We start from the raw sequence: 18,809 nt of genomic DNA, 5'->3' as shown, positions 1-18,809 counted from the left end.
CACTGCCTGTGACCCTGGGCTTACAGGTTCAGCCGAGCCCTGTCTTGGATCAACAGTTATGGAAAACAGATTAATGTAATACTTAGAAAGAAAAATGCATGCCAAAGGCATGTTGAAATGAGCTTCTGACGTAAACTGGACACCATCTACGTCGGCGGCTGAAGATGGCTAAGGTACCAGATGAGGAGGAGAGCACTGGGGGGAGGAGGAACACGTTCTGTACATTCAGAAAAACTTCCATCTATCCATCCATCCATCCGGCAGGATCTTAAATTACTCCAGATAAACATGCCAGTCAAGCCACATATCAATAACAAGGACAACAAAGCAAGACAGATGCGTGTGCGAAAGACGGTACTTCAGGGGCTTCGCAACAAAGGAGCGTGACGCGGGCAGACGGAGCCGCAGCGACGCGCTGTCCTCGCACGTCTGCCCACGCGCCGCCACGAGCCGCTTAATGAGCTGGAACGGCGGCACGGGTTCAAGACGCGAGATCCGCTACATCATGGCCTGACGGAACGTGGCATGCTGGGAGACGACGGCGCTGGGCAGTCGGACTGGTCCATTATGCGCCATTGCTGGCACGCTGCTCTGCGTAACGCAGGAGACCACTGTTCAGATTAAGGAAAATGTTTCATATTTAAATAAATTCAGGAATGGGCTGAAAATAAATCAAAAAGCTAAATATTTGCTGAGGCCAGATGGGACAGGTTCTGCTGCCAGATTCTTAACATTCACGTTTTTTTTTTACCTCCTTCATGTCTTAACAGCTCCATTATCTTGGTGTATTCGGGTAGGGAGGAGGGACGAGGAACAACCAGAAACAAGACAGATGGACTGCATGACACTGTAATGCCACTGGACAGCCCAGACAGAGGACAGGACGCTTGGAAGGAATGCAGTGAGTGTACTCACCAGCACGATGGCGCAAGTCACTAATCATATTATATCAGACAGAGACGTGGACAGAGGGACAGATGGATGGGTGGACAGATGAATGGTCGAATGGATACGCATCCTCGAATGACAAGATTTTCTTGGTGACTAAACGGAACGGGTTTGGGAACACAGTCCGGGGGGCGGGGGGATCGTCAAACCTGACCAGTTAAAGAAAAGAATGGAAATACTTAGTGAAACTTGCCTCTGGAGGGAAAGAAATGCAATGTTAAATGGTGTGATTTTATCCTGATTAGATACATGTAGAATCGACAGCAAAGGTTCTATTTGAATGAAAGTTCTTTGCAGTCATGAGAAGATGCACACTCCTGTATTCATTGTGTCGTCACGAAATGGCATAAGGACACAAACTCATGGCCGGTTTATTTAGAGAGAGCTGGGAGAAGCATTCAGATGAGACAGCTGCTGCACTTGGGATTAGGTCTCAACTGGCACTAAACTGGCAGCCTGACGTGGAACCAACTCTTCGCTCGACCCACTTGAGGACGATGTGCCCAGGGACAGGTAAACGTCCCCAAAAAACAGCAAACGGGTCAGAGGTAGTGGAAGGTCAGTCCTTGCATGAGATTGGACGATCACTGGTTCCAGTCCCATGGGTGTCACCGTTGGGTCCTTGAGCTGATCCTGTATGATCCTGCTCTCACATACTCACTTGTACGTCGCTTTGGACAAAAGCATCTGATAAATAAATAAAATTTAAAAATGTAATGGGTCAGACACCAGACAGAACTGTAAGTGCAAGAGGGGGAAGTGAGATCTTGGGCAATGTGAGAAGAGTCAATTAATTCATAATGTGCTGCTTTGCTCCAGAGTTCAAGCAGCTAGATATTAAGTGTTTTACGGTTAAGCACCAGACAGATACGCCTGGGTACAGCACATGCCCAGAACCGCAACACTACTAGGTTTGTCATCGAATTACATGGTTCTTAGATGAAGCAAGTTTGCACCTTCCTTACAAGAGAAAGACAAAGTTTACTCAGATTGTAGTGGATATAAAACCCTCTCAGTTAAGTGCACCTGAAGCAAGCAAGGTTTTAACACTAATATCTAACTGGCTGCTTACTTATGCTAATAGCTGTATATTTTCCGCATTAAATGTAAATATATATCACAGGACAAAGAGGAACAATCAAGAGCAGGACTGGGCCAGGCAGACCATGAAATCCAAAACACGCGAAATAAATTTCGAGGTTCTTCTGTCGACTGGTATTTGCATGCGGTTTTGCATGCGGTTTTGCATGCAGTTTTGCATGTGCCACTACAATGGGCTCCCTGTCCATGAGCAGAGAAGATGAGCACTGGCCAGTGCCTTCGACACTCTTACCCAGGGCCTGCACACAGAATTAAGTGCATTTTAGCATAGTAGCGAACTGGCAGAGCAGGTGAATAAGCTTTTTTATAGAATGCTTTCTATAATCTTGAAACTAAATGGCACAAAGTCAGACTGGTCGAGGAGCTCGCCGGATGGCAGTTGTCTGAGCAGAGCCCAGCCTCGCCTACAGAGAGGAGACAGACCCTCTACCGCCCACACGCACATCGCAGCTGGTCCAACACATCCAACCAGAGTGCTACCCAGCTCATCCAAACTCCTCCTCCGCTACCCTGATCGAGTACGAGTGCCAGGCTCACAGAGACACGCCTCTCTCTTCTGGCACAGGAATACATTCCCCCTTTGAAAACCTCTGCTTCTCAAAACATGGTCCTGAGATACTATCCAGGTCAACTGAGAGAAAACAGGGGTTAAGATAATTCAGCTAGTAGAATAGTTAGTGAAATCAGGAGCATGTGTGAGAGTGTATGGTGTGTGTATGTGTATGTGTGTCCTGCTATGGGCTGGTGTCCCATACTGGGTTGTTCCCTGCCTCGGGGATAGGCTCTGGGCCCCCCTAGACCCTTAATAGGACAAGTGGGTAAGGAAAATTGTTTGGATGGATGGATGGATGGGGAGCTTATAGATTCCTTAAGGCTGACAGCCAGGGGGGTCCACGAAGCAGGATTTCTCAGTTAGCTGGTTTAACTTAAGATAGAAGTCAAGATTGCCAAATAAGAAATTAGGTAAGGAGCATTCCTATTGGACAGTCATGACTTATAGCGTACGTTAACCCAGCTACCTGAGAAATCCTGCTTTGTGAAACAACCCCCTGCACTTGGGCTGAGAATGACAGGCAGAGATACAGGGGAGGAGGACGTGAGACTTCTCAGGTAGAAGCTCCATCCCTGGCACTGGCAGGCTGGCTGTCTAGCCCCATGAACAGCCTGGGCTCATCATGACATTTTATTTGCTTTGCAGATTTTTTTTTTTTTTTTTTTTTTAAAGGAGAAAAAAAAAACAAAGACATTACCCTTTCACCCACATAAAAGGCCTAGATACCTGCTGAAACACTGACTGCGAGCCTACGAACATGCCATCATGTTATTTGTTTATTCCCAAGGGAGTTCCTCGTCCCTGGGGCCCAGCACACTGACACGAAAAACATGCCCAGGCAGCAGGCCGTCGGCTCGCAAATGAGACTGAGGAAAACACGAGTGAGGCAGCAGTAAGCAGGCTCACAGCACAGCCAGGCCATCCTGCTGCACTGTCTGGCTGACAGAAATGGGCCCCCCTCCCTCAGAGAAAACACCTCATTATGGCCTCACAGCAGCCGTGGTTAACCGGGGAAAGGGGCAGTCACGGCTGCTCTGCCCCCCCCACACGCCTGTCGCCTGCCAGCCTCCACGGGATAATCCACTTAGCGGCATGAAGAATAACAATCCCGCAGGCAAGGGGATGAGGCCTCTTCCTCTGTGTTTATTACATCAGCGGCACGAGGCCCACCTTGATAGCCGGGAAGCGGGATTTAATCACCGCTGCCAGGACAAGCCTGCCAGTCACTGCCACCTCGACCCGGCCTGACAAGGAGCCCCCCCACCCCACAAAGCCCCAGCCATCTGCAGGCCCAATCCCAAATTTCCAAATTCATAAGCTATGATTACTTGTTAACATTTTTAAGTTGCACTAGAAAGAGAGAGCGAGAGAGAGAGAATAAGGGATCAAAGGAGAAAGAGTGGAAACGTGGGCACACGTGTGAAGGGGCAACAGGACTGTAGTATAGAGCAGGAACCCACTCCAGCACCGGCAGAGACACACACAGACACACACAGACACACACATGCTCAAACACAGCTATGATTACTTGTTAAGTTGCACTACAGAGAGAGAGAGAGAGAGAGAGAGAGAGAGAGAGAGAGAGAGAGAGAGAGAGAGAGAGAGAGAGAGGTTTTGATTAATTCACATCGTTCTGCAAAGCAGGGCAGGTGAATAAGCAAAAATGCAATAATATTAATGGAAGGTGAAATATCACTGCACAGCAGACAAACACGACTATCATATGTGAATAAAGTCAGGGCAGAATTAGTGTCACGAAACCTAGAACGGGGGAGGGTGTGACAGGAATGAGGCATTTATTTTACTGTATTATCACCCTGGATTTTATCCTAACAATCACGATACAGTGAGAGCGGAGTCTGCCTCTCTGACTTACCTGAACCTGCAAGGCCTTGCGTCTTACACGGCTCTGAGGTCTCATGCCTAATACCCTGTCTATAGGAACCCAACAGGTGAGACAACAGCTGCAGGTTCCGGCGGGCAAATCTAGGATTACCATATTTTGCTCATTTAAATCTCTAAACGCTGGTGAAAATGCTGGAGAGTGCTGGCACGCTCGTCCCGGGAACCGGCTAATCAATGGCAGGGATACAACTGTGCCACTTCATAGCAATTTACCCACTTGCACCCTTTTTTTTTATCCAAGAACTACACCTGTCACAGGCTTTCAAACCCTTTGCAGCTGAAGCAAAGCAGCGGCAAAAGGAGGTGGGCAAAAGCTTCGGTGAATACGCATAAGCTACACTAGGCCAGTACAATGTGTAATGTTAATATCTATAATCACATGTTATACACATGCAACTGTCACACTGCAAGACAGCCAGCAGGGTTAAGACAAGTTTCAGTACAATGTTTTTACTCTGTCACAAGAAACAAAACTTAACAAGCTCTGGAATTTTAATGATTGATCCTTTTGAAAATGATCTAGTATTAAAAAAAAAAACAAACAGTCTAAAGTTTACCATTGCTGCTTCTGTATGAGCTCTGCATGCACTCTATAAGCCAATTATAATCATTCTTGTCCTGGGAGTTGCACTCACTCGTAGAGTATGGCATGTTTGTGAGAGTGAGGAGAAGAAACGCAAACAAGAACTGGTCAGACATTCATTTTCGTTGCGTGGAAATATTTTGCATTCCAGAGACGATATTGAGTAAAAGCAAGTGATTCCTCGGCACTGATATGTAAACCAACAGCAACATCAACCAACTTATTTGATAATTTACGCCTCAGAATTCAGTTGTTAAAGGTAACCAGAATACGAACTACTGATTTGCCATTCCCACTTAAGACAGACTCTTGATATATAAACTATACCCAAATATTTTGGGTAAACTTTCAGCTCCTTTTTTGGTTCTTATAAGTATCGTAATACCGCAAATTTTTCAATAATTTCACAATGGAATTTTCTTCAGTATTGTCCAGTCACACTGCATTCTGTTCTACCAAACCCCAGAGCAAGACCTGAAGCAGCAGAACATGACTGAGCACGGGCAGATTGCTGCAGACGGTCCGTGCGGAAGTACGTACATCTGTGGCCTAGTTAGCCAGCCTAACGCCCTGCTGAGGAGGGACAGAGGACACACACATTGACGGAGACGCCACTAAGAGCATTAAGCGCACAGAGCAGAAAACAACAGCAGCAGGACATTGCACAGGCTAAAAAGTGAAATTTTACTGCATTAAACACTTGCAATAATTGTATTTATTGGGTCATCCAAGCAAGAGGTAGTTTACTTGCACTGTTGACTCTGGATTCAGCAGCTTTAAAACCATTTCGGATTTTTATTTTACTGTCCATTTAGGCCCTACTTCAGCAGTGGTTCTGTATTCAGGTCAAATAATGACAGAGTGACTCTGAAGCCAGGGTAACTACAGCCTGAACTGACACGCTCCATTTGCGTTCGTGTACGATTAACGGGGCAATTCTTCCCTTTTGACCTATGACCATGCTTAGAACACCCCAAAACCTTGTCTACACAAGTAGGAGGTCCATCCCTGTTCAGTAAAGCTACCCATTCAAAACCATACTAATTATTCCTGTCCCTAAATGCAGCCGTGCACATTTACACACAGCAGAGGCACTGCAGTATGCCATCAGCACTGGCTCCAAATGCTTCCTCAGACATGATCCATTTCCTGGTGCTGTTGCACATCCAACCAACACACACATCTCTAAAAAGGAGTGAGCATTTCAATAAAATGAGATACTTTTCATTAAAACAGGTGCAGCTTCCCCTGCACAGGCCAACAGCCTGAGCTCCACTGCAAGTGATAAAAACATGCTACTATTCAAATAGTTGTAATTGACTAATTAAATGCTAGGGCCCTTCACTTAAACACCTAATGCACACCACAAATAAACCCAATTAAAACTGATAACGACTGCATTCGTTAGGTTTCTGTCCACAAGTAACGGGTGCATGGAAAGTAAGTAAAATTATACATACAACAGGGGAGGGGGGAAATAAACAATCCGTAAATGTCCAGGTCAGGCACTGGGTAAGCCTGGGGGATGAGCTCAATACTGCGACCCCAGGGTAACACATGAGGAGAAGGCCTGTGGCGGAGCCAGAATGGCAGGCGGAGTCACCTGACCATGAGGAATCTGCAGCCTGGGGGTCCTCATTTCGGCCCGCCGGCTCGTGCATAACCCTAATTCCACATTACAGTCTGGCATGCAGCAGTGCGACGTGGCGGAACAGAAAATAAACAAACGGATAAATAAATAAAACAGACGGATTCCTGGTGAGAGGATAATAGATGGAAAGCTGAAATACAGCGACTACGAGCAGACAAAGTATGAAAATTATACTCGGCAAGCTAGAGTTTGAGACTATATTCAATAACGGATTTGAGAGTGTGGGGGTGGAAAAAGCCCCCCCCCCCAAAAGAAAGGGGGACAGATTTCAAGGGGTTAACGGTAATGTTACATTTACATTCAGAAAGCGGTCGCTCAAACAGCCCACACGGCAATCCGACTGTGACGCCCAGAATCCCGAGCGTGGGGGGAGGGGGGGGGGTTGGGGTGGGCTGGAGAAAAATTTAATTAACCTTTTAGACGCCCTGGAAAGGCACTGAGAAATAATCATGCTTTCCCCTTCTAGTCAATTTCCTGTTAGAGTGGCGAGAGCCTCGATCATCTCGCCCAGACCGGCTTCCAGGAACACATCACTCTACTTACCTGCTGTGATTGACAAACACAATGGGATCTTTTTCACATGCAAAACAATTTTATTTCATTACAGTCTGGGTTTTTGTTCAGATTTATACCTTAAAATAAATAAATCTTCTCATGAAAAAATAAGCTAGAAATCGCTACTTTTAAAATATATTTCAGGTGCTGAGGCATAATACACACTGATGTAAATAGAGATGAAAGTCACCACTACCAAAACTGTTAAAATTCAGATTATCATTTACCTATTTGCTTACATTAACTGGTACTTAATTTATTTATACAGTTGGAAATATTTACAGGAGTGATCCAGCCTAAGTATCGTTCAAAGGTACAACAGCCAACCCCTCTCAGGACACCTTTTGGTGCCGCATTTGAATCAATCATAGAGCACCAATCGCCCGCTGCACTCCATACCTGACATCTGGGTAGCGTATTAAATATCATTTGTGTAAATCCTGCATGACACTTTTCATTTGGGGGGGGGGGGGGCTGAAAAATAAATATTTAACTGATAAGCAGCAGTGGCGCCACCTGCTCACAGGAATCTGAAGGGAAGCAGACAGCCCTGTTTGAACACTAAGGGACGCACGCTGAACTTAATCTGGTCTTCTTCAGGGCTGGAGGAAGAGCCGCCATTGTACCTGAGGGGAACCCCAGCTCTGCACCTAATGAATATGTAAATAAATAATCGTGGCGGCAGGGAGGACGGCGCCACCGCTGGAGGCCCCGGGCTGCCGGATCCCTTCTAATCTGGCCGCGTGCGTCCGTGTGCTCTCTCGCTTTTCCGCTTCCCCAAGTCCCCCAGTCCAGTTACTAGCCCCATGGGCCAGCTGTCCAGGCGCTCTGGTATCTCGGCGCGGCCTCTGGCTCTCTGCATGTCTGCCCCTTCTCCTGTTCCTGCCCTGAAGCCCAGGTCTACAGGGATGGACTCCAGCCCTTACTGACCCTAGACTGAATGGATGAATAATGAATGAATGAATGAATAACTGAATTACAGTAATGAGGACATAAGTAAATCCACATCTTGGCTCCATTTTCCTATGTTATGTGGAACCTGAGTGCCGAGTGCCGCCCCCCCGTCTCAGAGCAGGTAACCAAAGCAGTTATGAAGGAATCGAGGCCTTCCTCTGAACAATGGCGTTCAAGTGCCACACACTACGGCCAGCCCGTACCTCCATGTACAGGGCGTCGAGCTGCCGGTCACACCGCGCTCACCCTCCCTGACAACCATCCATCCATCCATACCTGCTTGTCCTATGCAGAGTCACAGAAGCCCGGAGCCTATCCTGGAAGTTACTGGCGTAAAGCAGGAAATAACACCAGATGGAGCACCGACCAATAACAGTCCCTGACAACTATTAGCAGTTAATTTCTCACCCAAACTGGACTCCAGCGATACCTTTCTCCAGGAAAAGGCCTTCAAATCTTTCCTTGGCCTGCTTTGAAACATCCGTCTATTACATTTTACTGCGCACCAAGAGTTTTTTCCTCCCAGAAACGTACATTTGTATGGAGGCCAGACCGTCATAAAAATGGAGACACCCCCCACACACACGACTACAGGAGTAGGTTTAGCCAGATTGCAGCCAGCATCGCCCATTGGAAGAGCATCCTTCAGAAGACCACGCCCCCAGGGACATACACGAGGAACAGGCCTTTTAATTGGCTTAACTCACAGACAGCTAAACCCCTTTGGGGAAAAAAAAAAAAAGAGGGAAATATTTGAGCAAACAATAAATGGCTCTGCCTGTTAACCAAGTAAGGCCTATAGTTTCCTCCCTGCTTAATTAAACTAACTTTCTATTAAACCATTCTTTACTGGTTCACACAGGGTTAAAGCAGATGCAAAATGAGAAGATAGAATGGCCTGCATAAAACCCATATAAAATATGTAGAATCTCATGATTTCACCTGCAGTCAGCTTCACAGATGGTCTGGACCTGGTCAGAGATCAGTTTGGTCTGAAACTTGACCACGGTATCACCAAACACCCAAAGGTCTCCTTCCCACCCCAGCTTCCACCCTAAGACTTTAACCTTTTGGTTCCACACCCATCTCCCATCCCCAGTGTCCTGCTAGGCAGTGAGAGACCCTCCCCACAGGAAACACATGTGAAAACGGGGCAGGCCACAGCTGCTAAAGGGAAGCCTTCGCTTGGCACGGAGGCACAAATTTTCCTGTAGCTCATACCACCTTTAACAGGCACATCAAGGGTGTTTGTTTTCGTTTCAGTACTAAAGAGAAACCATTTCCCCGCTAATCAGTGGCGGCAGCTATTCTCAGCCGACGATGTCACGGATGCTAATCAGACACACGCTCCCCCGGCTGTGCCTCACAGAAAATCAGCCGCCGCCGCCGCATTCCTGCCGATCGGCGCGCACAGGAGGGTGTCACACGGCACGTCATCGTGCACCCGTCTGCCGGGCAAGAGGGGGTCAACGCTCCACACTGCCTCTGTGCATAGTAACGCGTTTGTGCTTTATCCGCATGCAGCGCGCAATACAAATCACACACACACACACTGGGAGGGGTAGGGGAGCCAGCATCTCTGCAGCAATTAAAGGCCGTTTTGAAGAACGGAGGCAGTCAGCTTCAAAAAGCTTCAAAACAGCTTTCAAATTCACATTGAGCGGATACAAAAAATAAAAAAGTTCTTCATTTCCTCCACGATTTTTAAGGTCTGGCTGAGGCCAGGGCTGGAGTGAGAGCCCCCTTTTCATGGAGAACTTCAGCAAAGTGGAGCGTGAGCAGAATCGCCTGTTCCGTTATGAAAGGACAGGAACATGAGAGGCTTGAGTTTGAGTTTTTTTTGCCTCATTTATACCCCTTAAAGAGACGGGGGAGGTGGACAAGCACATTCAGCCAAAGAGAAACCAAGACCCCAAACAAGACAGATAGTCCCTGCCGACTGGACAGGACAAGTCAAGGGTCAAGGGCATGCATTGCTTCAAGGATGACAGCGGCACTTACTGTCATCAGCTAACCAGTGCCAGCTCACGTGGGCATCCCTTAACCCCGAACGGCACACAGGCAGCCTATTAACCCCTCAGCCAGCTTGACCACTGCAACGCTCTTACCGTCAGACCGGTTAAGCATTTCTGAGTCCTGAAGGCACAACCTTCTGGTGAGCAGGGAATCCCACAATTATTCCACTATAACACAAAGTACATGAAAAAGTCTGCCATTCACGTTGGACTCAAGCCAAAATGGACTCAAGGCTCTTTCATTCACTGACTAAATTCTCAAATTTTTGTGATTATGACCAATTTCTGCTCTCACGATCGCCCGTGGTTGAGACGGATCACTAGGCAGAGCAAATTACAGTCGGCTCTGCACCCACTGCTCCAAATGTCACGTCTCTTTTCAGCCCCTTAACTCTGCAATGGCTGCTTTGATCTCCCAGCAAACGGCGAGAGTCACTCCAGGGCCAACGCACCCGCTCTGACGGGGATGCCGCGATGAATCGCTTCCTGAAAAGACCCTGCTCCCTTCCTCTAGCAAACTCGAGTTCAGCTCTGTCTTGGCTTTGTGTGCTTTTCAAAGGGAAATTCAGTGGCCTGTGTGAATTACAGCACACAGTAACACAATTACAATTATTCATTATCCCACCCTCCATTCCACATAACAAGCCCCCCCCCCACCCCCTATCTCCCCAGCTGCTCCCAGAATTGCAACCACTTTAGTGCCCCTTTGATGGGAGATCCATTAGGACTGAAAGACATATTTGGTACATTTTTTTTTTTTTTTTTTTTTTTTAAAGAAAACAATCCACAGTCTAACTGCATTCATCAAATTTCTCTCACCCTGGGAACTAACTAGAATTTAGGCAGTAGGATCAGTAAGAAACACATCAAAACATACTACAGCAAAACACTCGTCTGCTCCCTCCCAGATGAACTAATTGCTTGCTACCGTCATAGACCCCCCCCCCTTTTTTTTTTTTGCAAACACAATATGGAAATGCACACAGAAACAATATGGAATCCATTAATATAAAGATCTTTCTTCTTTTTACCAGACAAGGAGCAAATGAAAAGATTTCTAAACCTAGCAGAAGCACACCCCCCCCTCCCCCCCAATCCGAAACAGGGGTGAGGTGGTGCTGGGGGGGGGGGAAAAAACCGGGAGAACCAGCATTTCATCTCCACGACAATGATGCTGCAGACAGATAATACAACATATTGTGCCACTGTGAATAAACCACCTGCTGAGCACATCACGCAAAATACCCTAAAAGCCAAACACGACTGAGAGAGGTTTCTACAGAAGACCCACGCTCGTCTTCCACACAGCCCAGCGGGGCAGCGACACATGGCAAGGGTACAGCCTACGAAGGCTGGGAAAGGAGGGTCAAGTAATCCTGCAAAAGAAAAAAATAAATCTCCCATCATACCCACCGCCTCAAAAGAAACAAAACATATTAAGAAAATAATTTAAAACGCATAAAAGAAAAGGACTGTGAACAGGCAGCACTGTGAAGGTCGCCTGCCGGAAGGGTTCATGGTCACTGCCCACCAAGGAATCCCCCCCCCCCTAAAATTAGAGGTTAACAAAGTCACATGACCTACAAACAGGTTCCTCACCACACTGTCATGCATATGCATGTTAAAAAAAAGTATTTTTTGCTTGTTTCTGCTAAATATTTTGAAACTATCAGACAAATTTCACCACTTCAACTAGGGCTATGCGATATACATTTTGGATGACGTAATGAAAATCGTGCATAGTTTCATATTATGCTCTATCGTTTATTTCGTGGTGTCGCAAAATACACCATTTACAGCGATACTTCACCACTTGGATGACGGTTTGCAGATTTACACGCCACCAGGTGGGATGAGGCACTTGTATGGAAGTTTTTATTGGGCTTTATCACTTGCAACCCATAGAAGACAATCCACAAATACGTACCATGATCCACAAATATTTAACTATCCACAAATAAGCGTTTTTAAAATTTGTGTTGTGTAAAATCATATCCCCAAAAATACGGAGGGATATGTACACGTGAAATGTGCTTTGCACATTTGTGGATCACTTCCCATCTATCTGTGGATCGTGTTACTTTTTTGTTTGCGGAATTCTTGTCCATTTCGTACCTCAGCTGATTTGTAGAAAAAAAATCCATAAATATGATGTGCAGCCTAGATATATATCGTTATCGGGATATTAGATGACTTATATCGTGATATGAGATTTTGGTCATATCGCACAGCCCTAACACCAACCCAATATTACCAAGCCGAACATCTACCCGGGACGTCATTTGCACAATTTGGAGGTGCTGGGTGAAGCAGCTGCCACACTTCAGCAGCCACCATGACCCCATCACCGCTAATGACTGAAATATGACAGAAGAAATATTCATACAGAAACATTTCTATGTGCTGGCATGCAGTTACTGGACAAAATAATAAAGTGTCAAGCCTGCGCAAACCTAACTGGGACATTTCTCCTCCAAATGACTTCTAATTATTCAGTTTTCCCAAAAAGGGAATTCCGTGTCTTCATTTCCCATACTGCTCTGCAGCCGGCATCAGCTCATCCAGTAACTTTTTCTTGCTGGGGAAGCGGACTGCCAGATACCCGCTTCAGGTGCCACAGATCAAAGCTGCAGTTGCATCTCATCAGAAAGTGAGCTCTGTCCTTGCTTGAACAGGAGCTCAGGTTCATAAACAGCCCGCCCCCCAACCAAAAGTACAGATTTGAAGCCCTTCAAGCTTTGGGTAGATGAGGCCCTTGGTAAGGGTGTACTACACATACATATAAAGCATTAGCATTTAGATTGGCTATGCGGTCAGAGGCTACATTTAAGAGCTGTGGACGACTCCGGTGAAAAGGGAAAATAAGGACGGCTGACGGAAGAAAGAGAGCAGACAATGAAAAAGAGAGAAAAGAAAACACATACATCTCAATCGGGAGCGCTGAGAAACAAGCCGCACGTTCCGAGCTAATTTAATCCCCCCGACGAAAGGCAGCCGGCACAGAGCTCATAATGTCAGAAATTGACCCAGAGCCAAAGCTTTTTCAGAGCATAACAATCAGTGACAGTGACAATGTACAGCAGAGAATTAAGCGTTTCATCAACAACTGCTTGCGGTATGGAACACCGAGACTTTCAAAGCCGGAAAGGGATTTATAAGCAAGACAAAAAAAATAAAAAATACATACACGAAGCTGGCGACTGAAAGTTCTCCCGTGCTCATATGCAGAGCCGCGGCGGCGCTACTGAGGACCATCGTCAGCCCATTAAGCCACTGCTGGCCCACTACCGGCCATGGCGCCAAGACACCGAAAGGCTGCACCATGATAACAGGAACGAGCAGCCAGACATGCTGGAGGCTGAGAGCATCCATCAGATTTTGCATCCGGTTTCCAAGAAATACCTGGGATTATCAAAGACCAGGGTTCTAGGATTCAGGTTATAAGATGAAAAAAATCTCATTATTCCCATAAGATATTAAGCAAAATCTAATAAAAACTAATTTCATTTTACTGCCATATTAAATACTAAATGATGCAGACCTCAAGTGCACAGATATTACTGGACATTACCAAATTGACAAAGCAGGGGGCGCCGACCTGCCCCAGCAAGTCCGACAGCTTGCAGCTGTATGCCTTAAAGAACGCGTGCCCATCAGGAGATGTCAGTCACCACTCTGTCCATCAGGGCGCCCAGCTGTATCATTACACATCACTGCGTATCATTAAGCCCCACCTGCCACGTGGGGGGGGGGGGGGGGCGCACAGCCACTGCTAGTCCATCAAAATCTTGCCGAAGTGAAAGCGACCTGCGTGCGATTCCGAGCCGGAGAGAGGAGGCGCTTTCTCCACCAAACACAGGTAGAGGGAATGAGGCTTTAACACCTGCCACATTAACGGCCCGCATCATTACCATACAACACATGCTGGCATTTCAGCGAAGCCTCAGGAGGCTGCAATGCCAAGGAGCCCAGAACAGCCTAAGTGAACAAGTCATTCTCTGGAGGTGGAGACAAGCAGCGACTCCAAGCTAAGGCACGTAGATGTTAGGGCGAACTCAGCGTCGTTGGATATTTGAGAACATCTATAAAAAAAATTTTAATTAAAATTAAAAAGTTAAAAATTAAACTGAATAATGAATGAACCATCTCAAATATTATTTAGCAGCAATATGATTAGTTGTTTTCCTTAAAAGTTGATTTTTTATTTTTTTTTGCATGAAATCTGCATGCGCTTTCCAAACCAATCATAATCATAATGAAACTTTTGCAGTAATGAGTAATTTCTCATTTTATATGGAAATACATTAATACTTGTCCATGTGCAGGGAGGGGATGAAAGTCGAGGCGGGGGGTTAATCAAATATTACTCGAATAATGACTGGCAAAATTCGACTAGTGTTTCTGCCTGAAGTTCCCATCCCTAGCAGGTCTTCACACAAGACCTGTGCGCCTGACCAACACCGGCCCACCAGCTCCACAGTAAAATGCAGCGCGGGCTCTATGGATATCAGTCACCGGTGGGCTGACCTGCACACCCTGGCCCGCCTCAGCTGCCTCACCCGGCCTAGTTACGGCACTCCCTGCGACGTGCGCATTATCATACGCAGCAGACGAGCGCGTGCGCTGGGTAGTAAATTCCAGTGTGCGTCTCCACGGGAACAGCAGGAGCTGCAGATGCACTACAGACAACACCCCCCCCCCACGCACACAAACACACCTTCGCACTGGACGCAGTCTCACTCCTCAGTCCTCGTTAAACGTGCACCCATTCCCCCTATCCTGTATAAACGTGCATACTTGCACACCCCCCCGCCTCCACCCCCCCCCCGAACACCCCCCAACCCGGGCCCGGCAGCGGGAGCGTCCAGACATCACTGCCGCTTTTGTCTGTCTGGCTCCCACTGTGCACAGCTGACAGCAATCACCTTCACGGTAATTAGGAAGCGCACGCTTCCTTTTGGGGGCAATGCAAGCAAGCTGTGCGGGGCCAGGTACATCCGCTGTCGAGTGCTCGCGGCATTAACCCCTTACGCCAGCCAGCAGCAGCACCCCTGCCCCCCGCCTCTACGCGGGCCAACATCGTGGGACACGCAGGGCTGCAGATTATCTCCAAACCATTTTTATCGTTAATAAGGAGAAATAAGGTTTTGTAGCTTGAGGATTCTATTCACACTACATGGCTGCAAATGTAATTAAAAAAAAAAAGTAATTTTAAAATCGTTACACACAGGCATCTCAAAGGTCAGCACATTTCAAATTTAACATTTGAAAATTAAGTTCAGATATGATGACACGTATGAATAATTGCACTGCGTGTCAATCGCAGTTCAAACAGAAAGTCAAAAATGGTCTGATCTGGTCTATGTGACCCAAGAGATCAACACTCCCCTCACCAGCCATGATCTGAGTGGAAATCTCACACAGGTGTGTTGGCCCAAAATCATCTTTCCCAGGGTTTGTAAGCAGGCGAGATGTTCAATTTTGTTCAATTCTAATATAGGGTTTTGTGTAAACTCATTGTAGGGGTTCAGGTACATTAGGAACACGACATTGCACCCGTCATAGACTTTACCATGTCCCGCTACACTGTCATACTATTAGTAACTTGTCAGCAAAGGCTGCTAATTCATTTCAGACACTGTTAAAAAAAAAAAAAAAGGTTCATTTGCATACAAACGTCACACTAAGGCAGTAGACATGATTCATGGGCACTTCATGGACAGCCAATGCTAGTCAGAAATCTCACTAAGCACATCTGCTGCAGTCTCTCGGTATCGGGACGGAGCGGGCCGCACTGGTACTGGAGCTCATACCTCCATGGGGAGGTGCTGCCTTTCGACAGGGCGAAGGCTGGGCTGCTCTGGCTCTTTCCGTCCCCCATTCATTATTTGCCTCGCTGCCGGGGTCAGCGGGTCATTCCTCGTGAGGAGTAACAGCATCAGACGGCAGCCTTTTGGGGTGCGAACCAACCAGATTCCGTGCATCTCAAAAGTAAAATCCGATGCATTCGAGTTGCTGTCAAGATCGCAAAAGCCTGACTAATTAACAGGAGAAATCGATGCAGCCTGCGATGCTTTTCTTAAATTCCCTGCGGCGTTTCTGCTCACCCTCCCAGGAGCATACGGGCGCCCACACTCCCACGGTGCACCAGCTTTCACTCATCCTCAACCCTTAATTGCTTCACTGGAGTAATTATGGGGATGCTGGGGTCATCCAACCTGGTGTTTCAGGTGTCACTCGAGCACTAATTAAAGCACAGTACACTCCGAGGCGTGGCATGATCCCGGCTCACCTTCCAGCCGCTGCCCGCCTCGCGGTAGTACGGGAAGTTGTCGCAGATCCACTGGTAGATCTCACTGAGGGTCATCTTCTTCTTCGGCGAGCTGTTTATGGCGAAGGAGATGAGGCTGGCGTAGCTGTAGGGTGGCTTGCCGTCCCTGTGCTGTTGCGCCTCCTCCTGGTCGAGCATGGCGCCGCCTCCGGGGTCTAGCAGGGCGCCCTTCTTGTTGGGGCCCGGGCCGTGGCCGTGGCCCCGCGGCCCTCCGTCTGCCTTCTGGATCGCGGCCCGCATGGTCAGCTGCGGGAGCCAGTCCATGGAGGTCAGGCTGCTCTCCAGCTCCGACGTCATGGTGTCGACACGAGGCGGCGTGGGGAAGGAGAGACGGGGGCCTCTGCTCAACACTCTCCTCCAGCACAGAAATCCAGAGGCAGCCTGCAAGGAAGCGGGGAGCCATTTAATCTCACTGTAAAGGGCATCGTCACTGGTAGGTTACCAAAAACGTCCACTTCGTAAAACCTAAGCCTCAAAGGTGTCCGAGCCCCTTTTCAAATAAAAGCATCAGTTACAACCAAAGGCACCAATAACATCAAAAATAAACATCACCGCCAGCCATCAATGGGGACCACGGGATTATAATTTTACTTCCTGGCAAGCAGCTCTGAGGGCAGATGGGAGTAGAAGACACCGCGGCAGCACTGCTCCTGTTAGACGGGACCGCCACTGCACTCGCACACCGGTCGGACCCGCGAGAAACAACGGGGATAATTACGGCGAAATCTCATCAACGCTGGATGCATGAGATAAGAAGCCGCGCTCCACTGTCCAGCCCACTTCTAACACGCGACCCGCGAGGTGACTGAAGGCTGAGGAATCTGCATCGACTGCCAGCCGGACCTGGGAAAGCGCAGAAGAGGAATCTCATTTCCACGGGGATCTAAAACCCGCTGAGTGTCGCCTTTCACCACGGAGGGGGACGCGTCTGTCGCCTTTTCACACTGCAGGGGGAGGCAGTGTTCCCTTAGCTTCTCCCTCCTTGGGCTGTTACAGAACACGGCCGTCGGTGAGCAGCTCGAGCTGCGGTGTTAACTACACGTTACCCTACTGCTGTGATTTGAAGCTGCACGCCACTGCATCTCCCCTGCGCTCCGAACAACTGTTCCCATCCTGAAAGTCAGCCACCTAAATGACTTTGCCTTTGTATGCTGACACTTTCAGCTGCTCGACCACAGAATCTTTTCAAATGATACCCCTTTCTTCCATTTGTACAGCCAGATAATTTGATGGAGCAATGTGGGTTAAGTACTCTGCTCAAGGGCTCTCCAGCAGGACATCGGCACCACATTACGAGCGGCTTCCAAAACCAACATTTAATTGGAGTTTTGGTAGCAGGCCGGATCATTTACAGTGCGAGTTGCTCAAGAGTCAACATCATTAACCGATATGCTTCCTGAAGTTAGAGAGGCAGATCCCAGATTTAGATTTTCACTTTTTCACTTAGCAGTTGTTTTTTTTCCCCCCACAGCTATGGATCTTTCAAATTATGACACCACATCTAGCCCCCAGGTGTTACTGGGAGACGACATTTCAGATTCAAGCCCGGAGGAGAAAGACAATAATGCATAATCTTTGCATACTTTTGTGCTAAATGCAGCAGTGTTTGTGATCTTTGATTACGCCCAGTTGTTTAACTCACATTTACCCCGCAAAACGAGTTGCTGCTCTTACCCGCTGATTAGTGACACTAACCCGAGGTCCAACGGCAGAGCCCATCTCCGTATGGAGATCCCGTTAAAAAGGATTACGAATTAAATGTCAGAGTCCAAATGGGCAATTTGCAGTTTAGGAAACAATCTGTGAATAAATACATAAAAGATAATGCTTTGTCGCAGTCACATGGCACCGCACCGGCGACCGACAGGCGAAGTGCCACGAGTGCGATGGCTCTGTCCTGACGTAGTAATGAAATGGCCCGTGCGAGCGGGCAGATGCAACGTTGCACACGAGCCGGCTCCGTGCTCCGCAGGATGGCAGAGCCTCGGCTCACCGGCGCCAGTGACTTCAATTTGCACTTAACCACCTTGACAGGCCATCAAGACAACCTGCGAATGCTTCAGATCTATTTGAATGCAGAGCCTGAAAACACTTCACAGGTATCTTAGCGTGAACACGAAGGCGAGAAGGGGCACAGGGACCCAAAAACCACCCAAGAAACACAATGCACAAGACACAACATAATTAGGTGATTTTTTTTTTTAATAAGCAAG

General features: G+C 47.6%; 1 protein-coding gene across 4 annotated transcripts in view; it reads right to left on the bottom strand.

The window, feature by feature from the left end:
* The window catches only part of LOC111859123 (forkhead box protein J3-like), a 69,876-nt gene that overhangs the window by 24,196 nt on the left and 26,871 nt on the right, over window positions 1-18,809 (bottom strand). For all 4 annotated transcript variants that reach the window (XM_072713487.1, XM_023841542.2, XM_072713485.1 and 1 more), the window contains exon 2: window positions 16,558-16,977. In XM_072713487.1, coding sequence (XP_072569588.1) covers window positions 16,558-16,893 — 336 coding nt within the window. In that variant the 5' untranslated portion in view covers window positions 16,894-16,977. The remainder of the gene's footprint in view (window positions 1-16,557; window positions 16,978-18,809) is intronic.

This window comes from Paramormyrops kingsleyae, chromosome 6, assembly GCF_048594095.1.
Source record: "Paramormyrops kingsleyae isolate MSU_618 chromosome 6, PKINGS_0.4, whole genome shotgun sequence".
Taxonomy (NCBI): Eukaryota; Metazoa; Chordata; class Actinopteri; order Osteoglossiformes; family Mormyridae; genus Paramormyrops; species Paramormyrops kingsleyae.
The sequence above is the reverse complement of the archived record's forward strand: the minus strand, read 5'-3'. Positions and strand labels throughout refer to the sequence as shown.